We start from the raw sequence: 14,324 nt of genomic DNA on the forward strand, positions 1-14,324 counted from the left end.
CCCGGGGGTTAACCCTCTCTGACAGCTCTGCGGGACTGCTCCAAAGAGGTAGGGGAGGAGCCAGGACTTTTGCAATAAAAAAACCAGAGTCAGAACATCAAAAGAGCACTGTTAATTAAAGAAGTCCAGACATCTCACATTAGTGAATTCAGCACTTTATTACACACGGGGAGACGGAAGAGTCTGGGCTCACTGAATCCTTCCTTTGATGGGCACCGGAGCCATCTAGAGCCAGCGTCCTGTCCTTTCCAGTCCTGAGTCCCCACGGGGGCACCACTTGGGGCACCGCTGGGGTCGCCGGGGTAGCTGAGGGCTGGTCTCCATCCTGAGCTCCCTCGGGGCTCACCACGGGGCGTGGCAGTGGCTGAGGGCTGAGGCCCGCAGCATCCTCCGCTCGCTGACATGGTAGGTGACATTCTTCATTCTCAAACTCCAACACCTGGATGTTCCCAGCAGGCTTTCCTCCCAGGGGAAGGTCCTGGCCGACCCCAGCCTCCCTCCCCTCAGGACCCTCATCCAGCCCGTGGGCTGTAACCGTTACCACATCAGCTCGAGCCGACCGCTAGGGAGGTTAGGGCAGACCCAGCCCCCGACACGTCTTTTCCTCTGAAGGAGGCCTGTCATCAGTTTGCTCTGTTCTCACGGCCCCACCGGTGAGTTAAAGCAGGAGCTGTTGACATTACAGCAGACTCATGAGGGAGAGTGACGGCCAATTTTACGTGCCAGCTAGGCTGGACCACAGGGGATCCAGACACTTGACTCACTAATATTTCGGGGAGAGTCTGGGAGGCAGTTTCTAGATGAGATCAGCCCTCGTCAGTGTGGGTGGGCTCATCCGGCCCTCGAGGGCCCGAGCAGAACAGAAAGGCTGAGAAAGGAACAAGTCACACTCGCCGCCTGGCCGTGGAGCTGGGACCTCGGATGGGACTGACACCATCGGGTCTCCTGGGCCGCGGGAACCTTGGGTGGAACGCCACCGGCTCTCCTGGGTCTACAGCTTCTAGGCGGAAGATTTCGCAGCACTTCTCAGCCTCCGTAATTTCATAAGCCTCTTCGTCATGGTAAGGGAAGATGGTCCCCCTGATGGTCTGACTTAGGATTTTCAACTTCACAGTGGCGTGGAAGCGGTGCACATTTGGTAGAAACCGTACTTTGAATTTTGATCTTTTCCAGGGCTAGTGAGTGACGTGCAGTAGGGTACCACCACCCTGCGGCGCTGGGCGGTCCCCCTCAGACAGGCCGCCACCAGGTGAACAGCTGACACTCTGACAGCCGTTCTGGACCCAGCTGGCCATCCTGTTTCCCAATTTCAGTACAAGAGTCAGTAAGTTACCCAAGATTCTCAACACTTAATTATAAAATAGGCTTTGTATTAGATGATTTTGCCCAACTGTAGGCTTATAAGTGTCCTAAGCACGTTTAAGGTGGGCTAGGCCAAGCTATGTTTGGCAGGTGTTATTAAATGCATTTTCAACTTGAAATATTTTCAAATTATAAGGGGTTTATCAGGCTGTAACCCATCATAAGTCAAGAAGATCTGTATTTATAATATATATGATGGATATATTTATTATATGTATAAAATAAATATATTCATTGTATATAATATACATATTTATACATTATACAATAAATACTATACATGAATATATACCCATATATGCATCTTATACACACATATGTATATCTATCTTCGATTGGTTCTGTCTCTCTGGAGGATCCAGGGAGCTTTGTAGTGAAAATGGCAGGTGGAAGGGGGAGGGAACAGCTCAGTGGTAGAGCGTGTGCTTAGCACACACTAGGTCCTGGGTTCAGTCCCCAGTACCTCCACTAAAAATAAACAAACCTAATTACCCCCATCTCCTCCAAATTGGCACATGGGTTTAGAGGCAACATGCCAGGAGGAAGAAAACCCCAACCTTGGGAAACAGGAAAACGAGGCAAATAGTTCAATTATGAGAGAGAAAAATAATAATCTTTCATGTCTGGTCATTTCTTCTGAAATGGGTGTCACACTTGGCTTCCTGCTAACTAATCTAGTTTGATTTATTAAGATGAATATAGCAGTAACTTTGCACCCAAAGGGTAACACTTTCTCCTACTCTAGATTCTGAAGAACATGCCTGCAGTGGTCCTTCCGGCCCCCAAGTCCCAGCAAACTACACTGAAAGGGTCTGAGCACAATCTCAGCTCCTTAAAAGAGATGCTTCTGGCACAGCCGTTTTGGCCGTGTTACCATTTCCCCTGCTTCTAACTTAAGAAAACTGCCTTGGTAATCTAAGGTAGGTCTTTCTCGTTTTCCAGGAACCTCCTGACAATCGTTCCTTAAAGTCTAATTTCCTATTCATATAAATTCCTCGACTCAGTCTTTTAAAATTCCTCCTGTAGACCAGATTTTTATTTTAATTTTACATGGAACATAGTTGAACATAGTATTAACCAGCAGCTGTAATTTGAAAAAACTAGTCAACCCTGGATTATGCCAAAGAATGAACAGCAATAAATCTGACTCCCAACTTCAACCGGCACCTCCTAACTAAGTTTCTCATTACAAACACTTCCTCTCAGCCGTCAGGCCCCTTTACAGACAGATCACAAGGAGGACTTTCTTTTTTTTGGTCCAACTATTTTATCTTACTTACTTGGTTTTTTGTTTTTTGTTTTTTTTTTTTTGAGGGGCAGGTAATTAGGTTGGTTGGTTGGTTTAAATGAAGGTACTGGGGATTGAACCCAGGACCTCGTGCATGCTAAGCAGGCACTCCACCACTGAGCTGCACCCTCCCCTCATAAGGAGGACATTCTGAAAAACACCTCCTGACGTCCTGCTGGGGCTGGGTGGACACCACGTCCAGGGACAAAGAACGGAGCAGCTGGTGGCTTTTGGTGCTCTCTCGTCAAGTTCTGCAGCAGCCCAGGAGCCTACCCCAGGCCCTCTGCACGTCCACAAACACTTGAGAATCAGCTTACGTGCACACATACAGAAAACAGCTACTGGGATTACACTGAATGCACAGCAAACCTGTACTTTGGAATGACAGCTTAACAACACTGAGTCTCCTGACCATGAACAATATCCCTGTCTATTTAGGTCTTCTTTAATAGTTTTCAGTGTACAGGTCTTTCACATTTTTTGCCATTTATTCCCAACTATATTTTGATGCTGTTGTAAACACTGATTTTTATTTCAATTTCTAATTGTTCATGGCTAGCATATAGAAGTACAGTTGATTTTCTGCATTGTTTTATATCCTGCAATCTCGAAAAACTCACTTTTTAGTTCTAACATCTTGTTTGTAGGTTCCATTGAATTTCCTACATAGATGATCACGTCATCTATGGGAAAAAAAAAAAAAGACAATTTATTTTTCTCCATTTGGGATGTTCTTGATTCCCTGCCTGATCGCACAGTCTAGAATTGCAAGGACAATGAACAGACATCCCTGTGCTCCTGACGTCAGGGGGAACGTAGTCAGCCTTCCACAACTAAGTCTGATGTCAGCGGCAGGGTTTTGCAGATACCGTTTAATCAGGCTGAGTAAGTTCCCTTTATTCCTAGTTTGCCTGGGTTTTTATCAGAAATAGATGGTGGACTTTGTCAAATGCATTTCCAGTGTTAACTGAAATGCCTGTGTGAATGCTAACTCCACCCTGCACCCCCAGGATAGACCCCAGACCATATGTTACCTGTTTATTATACCATAGGTTTCAACTGACTAAATTTTTGCTTAGAATTTTTGCACCTGAGTTCATGAGAAATATTGTTTTGTCGTTTTCTCATAATGTCTGGCTAAGACACCTGGGTAATTTCGGTACTGGGGTTAACGCTGACCCCCTAGAATGAGTGGGGAAGTATTCCCTCCTGAGTTTCTGGGTGAATTTGCGTAGAATTGGCAGTATTTCCTCAGTTTGGTAAAACTCACCACTGAAGCCATCTGGATCGTAGGAAGGCTTTACCCGCTTCTTCTTGAGTGAGCTCTGGTACTTGTGTATTTCAAGGAACTTATCTCTGTTCTTGAATTTATTGGCATAAATGTGTTCCTAACATTCCCTATTGTTTTAGTACGTGTAGGATCTTTAGTGATGGTACCTCTTATTCCTTACACTGGTGATCCATCTTCTTCCCTCACCAATCTGGCTGGAGATTTATCAATTTTATTGATTTTTCCCAAAGGACAAACTTTTGGATTACTTTTTCTGTTTTTGTTTTTTGTTTCACTGATTGCCACTCTGACCTTTATTATTCCTTTTCTTCTGCCTGCTTCAAATTTAATTTGCTCGTTTTTCTAGTTTCTTCAAGCGGAAACAGGTGACCAATTTGAGCCCTTTCTTCCTTTCTAATACAGATCTTTAAAGCTTCACTTTCCCTCAAAGTACTGCTTTGGCAGCAACTCACATATCCCAGGTTTGGTTTTTTTTTTTCCATTCATTTCAAATTACTTTCTAATTTCTCTTGAGACTTGCTCTTTGACTTGTGAATTATATTTCCAAATGTTTGGGGATTTTCAAGGGTCTTTGTTACTGATTTCTAATTCAGTCCCATGTTGCCAAATAAAAATTTATTTAAGCTGCTCAGAATTATTATGGTTCACTGAGACATTAAAAAAAAAAAAAAAAAAGGTTCTTGATAGGTATTCCAGAAGTTTTAGCTGTTTTTCACCTGGTCCTTATCAGCCATGCTGCTGGCAAAAAAAGTATTCAACTTGTTCCTTAACAACATACAGTATCCAGAAGCCCCTGGTGACCCAGGAGCAGCCGGTGAGCACACACACTCAGGAGCCAGCTGGCCGGGATCCAGTCTCAGACCCATAAGCAGCGTGACCTTGGGGGCTCATGTAGGCTCCCCGCCTGTTCCCTCCCAGGACTGACGTGAGGATTAAACAGCACCAACCGCAGGAACTGGCTCTGGTAAGTATGATGTGAGGACTTCTTTCTACTATTGTGTGAAAGGTTGTAATCATGTGCCTGAGTCACAGCACACATCTTACCAGTGGTCCCACAACCCCTGGTCCCCGGCCATCCCGGCCCAGGGCACCACACAGTGACTCCCTCCCCGGGCTCATACTGACAAGGAGGAATCAACTATGAGCTTCCACTGGACGGCGGGCCCAGGTGCAGTCACAGGATGGGCCCGAGGCCAGAGCAGATGCCAACGGATGCTGATCTAAGAAATGTCATCACCATCCAGGTTGCAGTGAACACAGTCCTTCTACTGACGAGAAGTCTGAAAACTGGCATAAACATAAACAAATGTGACTTTAATCCTGCGCGTGTCACGGCGGACAGTCATCACGTGTCCTGCACGTATCACAGCAGACAGTCATCACCTGTCCTGCGTGTGTCACGGGGGGCAGTCATCATCTGCCCCGACAGCCATCTGAAGCCAGTAGTCCTGATTACTAAAAATCACAAAGTTGTATAAATGCTCTCCTCCTTTTCCAAAACTGTGCTCGTTTTCTCTCCAGGAAACAGGGCTGTCTGCGAAGCCTTGAACCGACAAGGTCACCCACGAGGCCAGCTTTGGTTCGTCAAAGTAGTGACTGGAAAAGAAAGGTAACTCTTAACCAACACGGGAGAGCTAGGAACGGTCACATTTCTTTCTTTACTTATTCAGGATGAGAGGTATTTCTGATGTTCCCATGAAGCTTAGGCCTTAGTTTTATTTCTAAGAATTAGGAGATGCAAATTAAATCCCTGGTGCTATACTGGGAAGTCAGTAAAGGTTCACCAGTATACACGCACAGGAAAACTTTAGCTGTTCCCACCCTTACTGTGGAAGACCATGTAAGACTGAAAGAACAAAAGTGTATGAGCATCGTCCCCCTCCCTGGGGCAGGGCTGCTTCTGGGGTCTCTGTAAACTGAACACTGCAGAATAATTTGTCCAATTCATTTCTTTTAACTGAGTGAATCTTTAAAACTTCAATCTTCTTATTGAGGAAAATCAAAGTACTAAGCTAATGATGTTGGGTTTAAAAAGGAAAACCCTGCACCCTTAAATCTTCACTTTCAAAGTGAAGACGGAGTAGGCACTGTGCTCCCTTGACAGTCCTGTCAGCGTGGGACTCGAGTCTCCTGCCACTGACCCAGGACCTCCCAGAGTGAACAGCCCAACACTGCCTGTCAGCATCCTCGGCCCGGCACCAATACCCAGTGGACGTCAGAGCTGGAACAGATCTCAGAGCTCATCTGGACTGAGTCGGTCAACTCTTCCCCACCCATGTCAGAATGAAGTGTTCTGCGGGGCTCCAATATTTACAACCGATTAGCCTGTGCTCCGCAGAGCATCGCTCGTTTCTGAGGCGATATTATCACTTCAACGGCACCACAACGCTCTTGGGGAGCAGAACAAGAAAAGTGAGCCATTTGTTCCGAAGACGCAGTTAAGCTCTGCTCTTTGTCTTTTTTTTCCCTTTCAGTGCAGCTGATTTGCAGTGTTGTGTTAGTTTCAGGTGTACAGCACAGTGATTCAGTTATACATAGACACACATACAAATATATATATATACTCTTTTTCATTATAGGTTATTACAAGTTACTGAATACAGTTCCCTGTGCTGTACAGTAGGTCCTTGCTGTTCATCTGTTTTATATGTAGTGATGTGTGCCTGTTAATCCCAAACTCCTAATTTATCCCTCCCCCACTCTGTCTTTTCATAAGGACAAGTATGTGACAGTATCACCAAGGATAATTATGTCACTTAAGATGGTCATGTTAACTGAACACGAGCCCAAGCAAGGAAGGGGACACAGCGTGAGAGGACCCTGGAATGCGGACCATGAGCGCTGCCCCTAACACATCAGAGCAGGACGTGAAAGGCAGAGAGCGCTCTCACCGCAGCTGCTCCAACAGGAGGTGTATCTTCTCCGGAAGTATGAAGCCCGTGATGGTGCACAGGTAGGCTTTTGCCACCACTGTGCTTGGCTGGGGACAGCAGTAGGTGGATATGAAATTATTTGGCTCATTATTTCTGTAACAGAAAAATAAAAAGAAAACATCCTTCTATCTAGCACACGATCACTTCCAAGTAGCAAGCCCCTGTGAAAACCGGAGGCCAGCCCGAGACCCCCAGCCCGCATACGCACAGCTCGGTGTGGCTGAAGACGGCGCCCAGCCAGTCCAGGAGCTCCCGGGCGCCGCACGCCGCCCCAGGCTCGCCCCCGAGCTGGCCGCTCCGCAGCACCGGGCACCGCAGCTCCGCCACCATGCCCAGCACCACGTCAGGCTGACGCTCCTGAATTCCGTAATCGGAAAAGTGTGACATCATCACCGATTCTTCTGCACCTGGAGACACACCAAATAAGGCCACCTGAGGCGTGCAGATGAATCCACCCCTTCCCACTGCAGAGCTCCGGGCAGCAGGCAGGACGCGGTGAGACCAAAGGGAGTTGTACGAAACCTTATTCAAATCAAGTCAAAATCATTGACGTTGGCTTCTGTGCCCTGCGCCAAGTTCTGTAAACATTCCGATCTTCTGTTACGTCTCTCAGAAACTCATCATACGTTCAGATCTGACCCATACTTGTTTCATCATTTGCTCTAAGAAACTTTTGATTTAATAAAACCCAAAGCATTATCTATGTTTAAATAAAATTAGGGACCACTACAGAGAAAGGACCGTATCTGCACATGCTCTAAAAAGGAAACAGAAGAGGAATGGAAAGACAGAATCTCAGTCAGGCTTGTTTTTAAAACTGAGCGAGATCCAGTGTATCCTGAAGGATTTTCTAACAGCCTTGGACCTTTCACAGGTCTTGACGAGCCCTTAAATTCCTAAGAAGTCTTAGGAACATGGAGCTCTCCAGAACCCAACGCATAGGAGGTCCTCAACAAAGACTTCGTGCAACTGAGATGTCGGCCCGTGTCTGTCCTCACACAGAGGAAGCACTGAAGTGTGACAGACCCAGGGCTCACGTGAGCAACCCTGCAGCGTCCAGGGACCAGGAACTCCCCAGGGGCAGCAGACAAATGGGACCATTTCCCAAATGGACCCCTGTGCTTCCCGATTCTCCAAACAAGAGAACCACACCACTGTAACTGTGACGATCTGATTCATTATAACCTTGTTTGGGGCCAGAGGTACACTTCTAAAAGGAGTGAGGCACACAGCCTTTGCAAGCAGATTAAAATGTTCGGCGAATGTCAAACTTGGAACTAAACGTTCTAATCAATTAAAAGTTTCAACAGATTAAGTCTGACACTTAATGACATGCCCGATTATCACCCTACAGTGATGAACAAGCAGTTTGTATGGATCACTGTAACGGGTGGTCATTTTAAGACAGTCCAGTCAAGGCTGTGGGAGGTAAGCTGGAGGAAGGAAGGGAAGAAACAGGTGAAGGTCAGCTGCTCTGAGACCACTCTTGGGAGTTCTGGACATAAAACCCAAGGAGATGGAGGCGGACGGCTGCACACCTTGCTGATCCTGGCCGCGCTCTTGGGGTGTCAGAGGGGCCACAGCAGCTTCCTTAATAATGTTTGCAGGTCGCTCCCGCCATCCGAAAGCAAAGCGTTCCTACGAAGCCCCTCGTTAAGTTGAAATGGCGAAAGCTAAGAAGCGATTACCTTAGGACGCATCTTGCTGACAGACGCGCAAAGCAAATCGAGGTCAAGCACAGATGCTCACGGACACAGATCAAAGCTCTGCCAGCTAGAGGCTGAGATGCTGGGGGTGGTCCTGGGGGAGGCAGCTTAGCGGTGCCTCTCACTGCTGGGGCGTGCACTGCCTCTGTAACACCTCGCTGCAAAACTCACGCTGAACACTATCTTCACTTCCCTCTCTTTTTGTAAAAGTAAAGTAGCATTAAGAGAACTTTTGACAAGCGGGGGGTACCTGTATCCATCCAGGTACACGATATTCCCTGACTGCTGGGATGGATCGCCCTTCCACCCTCCATGACTCCCCTTCACTTAACACTGAGATTTCAAAATCACTGTAGCATTACCTGTTTGATGCCAAGCCAAAAGGAAATCAAATTTCAATGGCTTCTTTTCTTTGAAGGACCAAGATACTCTTCCATATTTCTTAGAGTCCAGGTTAGAGGCTAAATCCATCAAGTCAATGGAAACAACTTAAAAAATGGAAAGAGGGATAAACAGTTTATTAGCATGTAAAGAGCTTGCACTGTGCAAAACGTAATGGGTTAAAAACATCTGAAGTTTCAGAAGCTTTATGGATTAAAGAAAGTTATTTTGTCCTTCTTGCCTCCCTTTGGTTCACCAAATCAAAACTCTGCCTTTCATGGGCATTTGTGGCACCAAGAGCTAATCACAACAGACCTTTTCAGCCCACACTCTTCCTAGTCGAGACCAAGGGCAGAGGCCCTGGAAGGTCACCTCTTACCCCGCCTGTGGAGGAGGCGGCCTGAACCACCGATGTCCAAGCCGGGTATTACGAGCAGAACTGCAGCTCTTCACTCGCGGCTGAACGTCTACCATCACAGAGCTTGGGAAAATTAAAGGAAACTCCTTATTAAGAATAAGTTGGGTTCATCACTTTGAAATCTGGACCCAAAACCTATGTATCTATCGGACCACAACCAAGTCTGTGATCTTTGTGAGACGCAGCCGACAGCCGCAGACAGACAGGAGCAACAGCAGTATCTCATCCTCGTTCCGGGCCAAGGGGCCCTGGAATCAGAAGTTTTAAAGGCAAGAAAAAGCCATCCTTTTTCGGAACAAAGAGAACAGAGGCGATTCAAACATTTACATTTAAATTGCTACAAAGACCACTGCCTTGTTAGAAACTGACAGAGCGAGTGTAACACTTACTAAATTTCATGACTTTCCTGCCGGAATACTGGGATGGACGGCCCTGAAGTCCAGTTTCTTCATAAGTGTCTTTATCCAGTGATAAAATTAGCTTCCCTACAAATCAAATCATAATTCCCATAAAAGAGATGTTAAAAATGTTAAATGTTCTCAGACTAAGAGAAAGCAAGGCAAATTGAGCAGTTAAGTATCAGTGCATACAGGGACCTGATTTACAACACAAGGGTGTCAATCAGATGACATACATCGTATTTCTAATACAAGGGTATTATTTATATATTATACATACAAAGATTATTTATTATAGTGAAACTAGAAATCATCTAAATTTCTACTAAAGAAGGAATAAAATTATGGTACTCTTGTTTTTTTTTTGAAGGGGATGTAATTAGGTTTTTATTTATTTATTTAAATGGAGGTACTGGGGATTGAACCCAGGACCTCATGCATGCTAAGCACACGCTCTACCACCGAGCTATACCCACCCCCATGGTACACCTCTTCTTCAAAATGTTTTCAAGACATTAAAAACAGTAAGTTAGAACTATAGGAACTGAGGTGGAAAGATGTCTATAATACTTAGCTTGGGAAAAAAGCCAATTGAGAAAAAATGGAATATATGTTTTATAAAAAAAAGAACCTGTATGTGTGTTTATAAACTCACAGAAAATGTTTAGAAGAATAAACACCTGCCTGCTCACAACAGTTCCTTCTAAGAACGGCAGGGAGTCTGGAGAGACGGGGATGAAAGGGGAGACTTTCACTTTATATACATCTGTATAATTCGACGTTTCCTTTTTTACAGTATGTATTTCCTTTATACTTAAAGAAAAAAAGCACGTGGTTACCATTTGGCAGCAGTGCGACCGTATTATCCTCATCGATATTTGTGTTGTACGTCAGCGCGTAGCATGAACCTGTAAGAGGAAGAAGCCCAGAGAAGTGAAGACAAGAAAAAAAAAATCACACCTGCAGAAAGTCAGTGGATTATTTTCACATGATAAATCTCCGAGGTCACTGCTCCCGCTCACTCAGCAACCCCAAAACCTGTGCAGGCTCAGCTGGAGGACACGGGAGGCTGAGCACAGCCAGTTCCTGGCCCCGCCCAGGGCCTGTTGTGCAAGCCGACTACTGTCCAGCAGAAAATGGACTCAGGATGGAGCGTGTGCCTTCGGGGAGGCCGGCCGAGATCCCAAAGTGGAAGACTAGGTTAAGTGTACACACATGAGAGGCAGAATTCCAGGTTAAGATTCAAAATGTGCCAAGAACTTGTGTGAAGTCAAAAAAGCCGTGCAATTTCTCTGAGCCTCAATTTCCTCCTACAATTTCCCCAACTGTGAAGTGGGGATCGAGGGCTTATTTCATAGTTTTGTTGCAAAGGTTAAATCAGGTAAGCTATGTGAAAGTGCCAGCATCCACACCGTTAACAAAACATCAAACTTCAAAATAGACAAAAGGAGTAATGTCAAAGGCAAGATGTAAGTGGCTCTTGTGCAGTGACTTATGTAGTGAGGGTGGAATCCCCAAAGACACTCTGAAATCATTGCATACAAGTGGCTCCCAGGAAGCAACTGGAACAATCAACCCATGTGAATGGGGTGGGCGGAGGAGGGCGGGAGCCTCAAGTCTAAGGGAAGACGCCGAACGACAGTCAGCACCTGGCTCCATGGACAGCTGCGGCGGCCGCATCAGGGCACCGACCTTCAGTCTGCCATGGGGGCTGCGGGGAGCACAGAGGTGTCTGCAGCCACATCCCTGATGGCAGTGCACCTGAACACAGCGATCCAAGGGCTACCCCCCCCCCCCGTTAACCCTCACGGCACAACAGCCCCACGCAACGCCTGTGCAAGTGTAACTAGAAACCACCACCCAATGTGGGCACAGAGAGTAGGACGAGGGACGGAGGGACGGAGGGAGTGACACATGACTTGAGCACACAGACTATCTCCACAAGCCCTCTTCAAACCCGGGGAAGAACCCTAGTATAGGGATGTGAGCGACCTCTGCCTCCTCATCTCACCGCGTTCACAGACATGACGCGGGTTTTCTTACCTTTCTTTACGAAAGTATTGATGAATTCGTGAGTGATTAACTCATGGAGAGGTAAATCCTTCACAAAGTAATAGGGTCCAGTTTTCATGACCACTTCTTTCAGTTCTTTTGATAGTATCCCACATTCAGGAATCAGAAGTGAAACCTATTGGAACGTGTAATACAAACAAGCCTTACTTTCATGTAGATCAACCCCAGGCTTTCAGGGATGATGCAACATCATGAAGGCTGCTGACTGTTCCTCCACGGGTTTCAAGAGGACTCTTAAATTTACTTACCAAACTCAGGAAAAGAGAAATTTGACAATTCAAGCTTTTCATTTCTGAATTCAAGTGTAAAGCTGAATGAGCAAAACAATTTTAACGGAAAGCACTTGCATTTTATCTTTTGCAAATGAGCAATGTGTTTTCTGTCCTATTCCTTTTACTACTTCAATTAACTTTTAGAGAAATACAGCGCAACTGAATATCCCTAGATCTGTTTATCCTGGTATCATGCTGGTCCCTTAGGGTGTAAGGAATTTAGAGGAACCAATTAAGAGGTTACATGGACGCAGAAGTCTGCTGGAGGATTCCACTTTGCAGATAGAAAAACTACAGATCAGACCGGGGGAGATAAGGCACACATCCCTGACTGCTCTCTGTGATGCGCTTTCCATCCAAAGCAGAGATATTAAAGGTGACAGGTTTCAAATGTCGCCCAAGTGCTCCCCACCTTGAAAATCCATTCTCCCAAAGCAGGAACACCAGCCTGTTCCACTTGTGTCTGAGAAAACTGGCCAGTCCGGCCTGAGCTGAGGTTAGGCTGATCCGTTTAAACTGTAAAAGGCTTAAATCATTTTCATTTTAAGGTTTTTTCTGAAGCTCTCTCGACTTCCATGGGTGAGTGAAACCGGCCCACCAGACACCTGCCTGGAAATTGGGGATGTTCTCTTCTACCCTCAGCAGATCCTGGAGAAACCGGTAACTAACCTCACTGACGCTGCAACCGCCACGCCCGCGAAAAAGGCGCCCCGTGAGGGTGACATTTTCACGAAGCAACAGCGAATGTTGCTCTAACGTTGTGCCTGCGGCCAGGGCCACCTGGCGAATTTCCGCCAGACGCTGCGAAGTGGTGACTCCGACTGGACAACGCAGACGGAACAAGCAAGGAGGGAAGTTCCTCAGATTTCAAACCAGAGCCCGAGAGCGCTTCAGAAGAGCAAGAGGCCTCCTGGGCCGGCTGGGTACGCCGCTCAGGAAAGACCGGCGGGCGGGCGCGCAGGGCCTCGCCTCACACCTCCCCATCGCCCCTCCCGGGCGGCTCCCCACCTGGGGCGGGGCGGGGCGGGGCGGGCCCGGCGGGAGAAAGCGGCCAGGCGCACGCCTCCCAGCCCTCCCTCTGACAGCAGGACTCCGCCCCGCGCCAGCGCACCCTGGGAGTTGTAGTCCCGCAGTGCCGCGGGCTACCAGCCCAGAGCGGCTGAGAGACTACAGCTCCCAGCATGCCTGGCGAGGGCCCCGCCGCCCGCGCGCTCCCGAGGAGCTGAGCGCGGCTTTCCCTGAGCCTCTTCCGCACGCGGGATGGAGCGTAGTCCTCGAGCCCAGGGCGGGACTCACCCTGTAATTGTGATAGTGCGTCTCCACGAGATGCCGGTGGCGCGACTTGTCGTGGCCGAAGTTGGACTTCTCGCACACCAGCAAGTGCCTGGGCACCTCCCGCAGCCTGCGCAGCGTGGCCATGCTCTCCCCGCGCAGGCGCTGCCGGGGCTCGGCTCGCCCCGCCCCTTCCCCGCCCCGCGGGCATGCGCAATGTCAGCAGGCCGCACGTGTTGTGGCAGCCCGGGGTGGGGGTGGGGGTGGGGGTGGGGGTGGGGGTGGGGGCGGGGGCGGGGGCGGGCCAAGACGTCTTCGGAACCGGTGCAGGCTCGCTAATGGGTGCCTGGAGGGTGTGCTGCCTGGAGTGAACTCTCCTACCTGAATCTTTCCTCTAGGGCCCGGGTTGCTCATCCCAAAATGTTAAAGAAGTTTGTGTCGGAAGGAAATGCACAATTTTTGCTTTTCGCCCTACAGTAAGACTCCTTAGGACTCTTTTAGAACCACTTTTAAGGTCTCTTTTTAAATATCCTTTGGAACCGCTTTTAATGATTTGTTGCTATGGGAGGTTATAGTGCTAATTAATTTTCCATTTGATTTTTCTTACCAACTCCAAGTACTATACTAGTACACCCTTCTCAAACGAGCACGCACAGCCCCAGTGCTATGCAGAGGGGATGCAAAACAGAATGTTTGTGGTGCAACTCTCTGGAGCACCAATTTCACTATGATATTTGGAAGAAGAGAAGTTAAGTAATTTAGAAGGTAAGTATTTACAAATCCAAAACTAAGACTGGAAAGTCCTCTCCCATTAATAAGCAATCTGTCCCTGAAATCTTAGATTATCTCTGAGAATACTCTAAGGAAAACCTATTTTTCATATTTTAAATAGGAAAAATTCTGAGGAAAGGCAAGTCAACCGAAAAACTA

General features: G+C 47.3%; 1 protein-coding gene across 2 annotated transcripts; it reads right to left on the minus strand.

Annotated features, from left to right (window-relative positions):
• Nucleotides 1-4,906: 4,906 nt before the first annotated feature.
• Nucleotides 4,907-13,573, minus strand: RPP40 (ribonuclease P/MRP subunit p40). Of its 2 annotated transcripts, none has more exons than XM_031435255.2 (8): nt 13,419-13,573; nt 11,821-11,965; nt 10,617-10,685; nt 9,769-9,864; nt 8,943-9,068; nt 7,083-7,281; nt 6,833-6,967; nt 4,907-5,537 (listed from the first exon to the last, which is right to left on the minus strand). In XM_031435255.2, exons 1-8 carry the CDS (start codon nt 13,539-13,541, stop codon nt 5,339-5,341), a joined length of 1,092 nt encoding a protein of 363 aa, XP_031291115.1. In that variant the 5' UTR covers nt 13,542-13,573; the 3' UTR covers nt 4,907-5,338. The 2 variants fall into 2 exon arrangements, with proteins under 2 accessions (XP_031291115.1, XP_031291117.1); XM_031435257.2 differs by lacking the exon at nt 13,419-13,573 and adding an exon at nt 12,792-13,053.
• Nucleotides 13,574-14,324: the final 751 nt, after the last annotated feature.

The sequence above is a fragment of the Camelus dromedarius genome, chromosome 19 (assembly GCF_036321535.1).
Source record: "Camelus dromedarius isolate mCamDro1 chromosome 19, mCamDro1.pat, whole genome shotgun sequence".
NCBI classification, from domain to species: Eukaryota; Metazoa; Chordata; class Mammalia; order Artiodactyla; family Camelidae; genus Camelus; species Camelus dromedarius.

Excerpts from the sequence above, each read along its gene's own strand:
- RPP40 (XM_031435255.2), bottom strand. The coding sequence starts at position 13,541 with ATGGCCACGCTGCGCAGGCTGCGGGAGGTGCCCAGGCACTTGCTGGTG. Across the intron at positions 11,966-13,418 it reads CGCACTATCACAATTACAGG|GTTTCACTTCTGATTCCTGA; the intron begins GTGAGTCCCGCC and ends ACGTTCCAATAG. Across the intron at positions 5,538-6,832 it reads CTCCTGTTGGAGCAGCTGCG|TCACTACTTTGACGAACCAA; the intron begins GTGAGAGCGCTC and ends TTTCTTTTCCAG.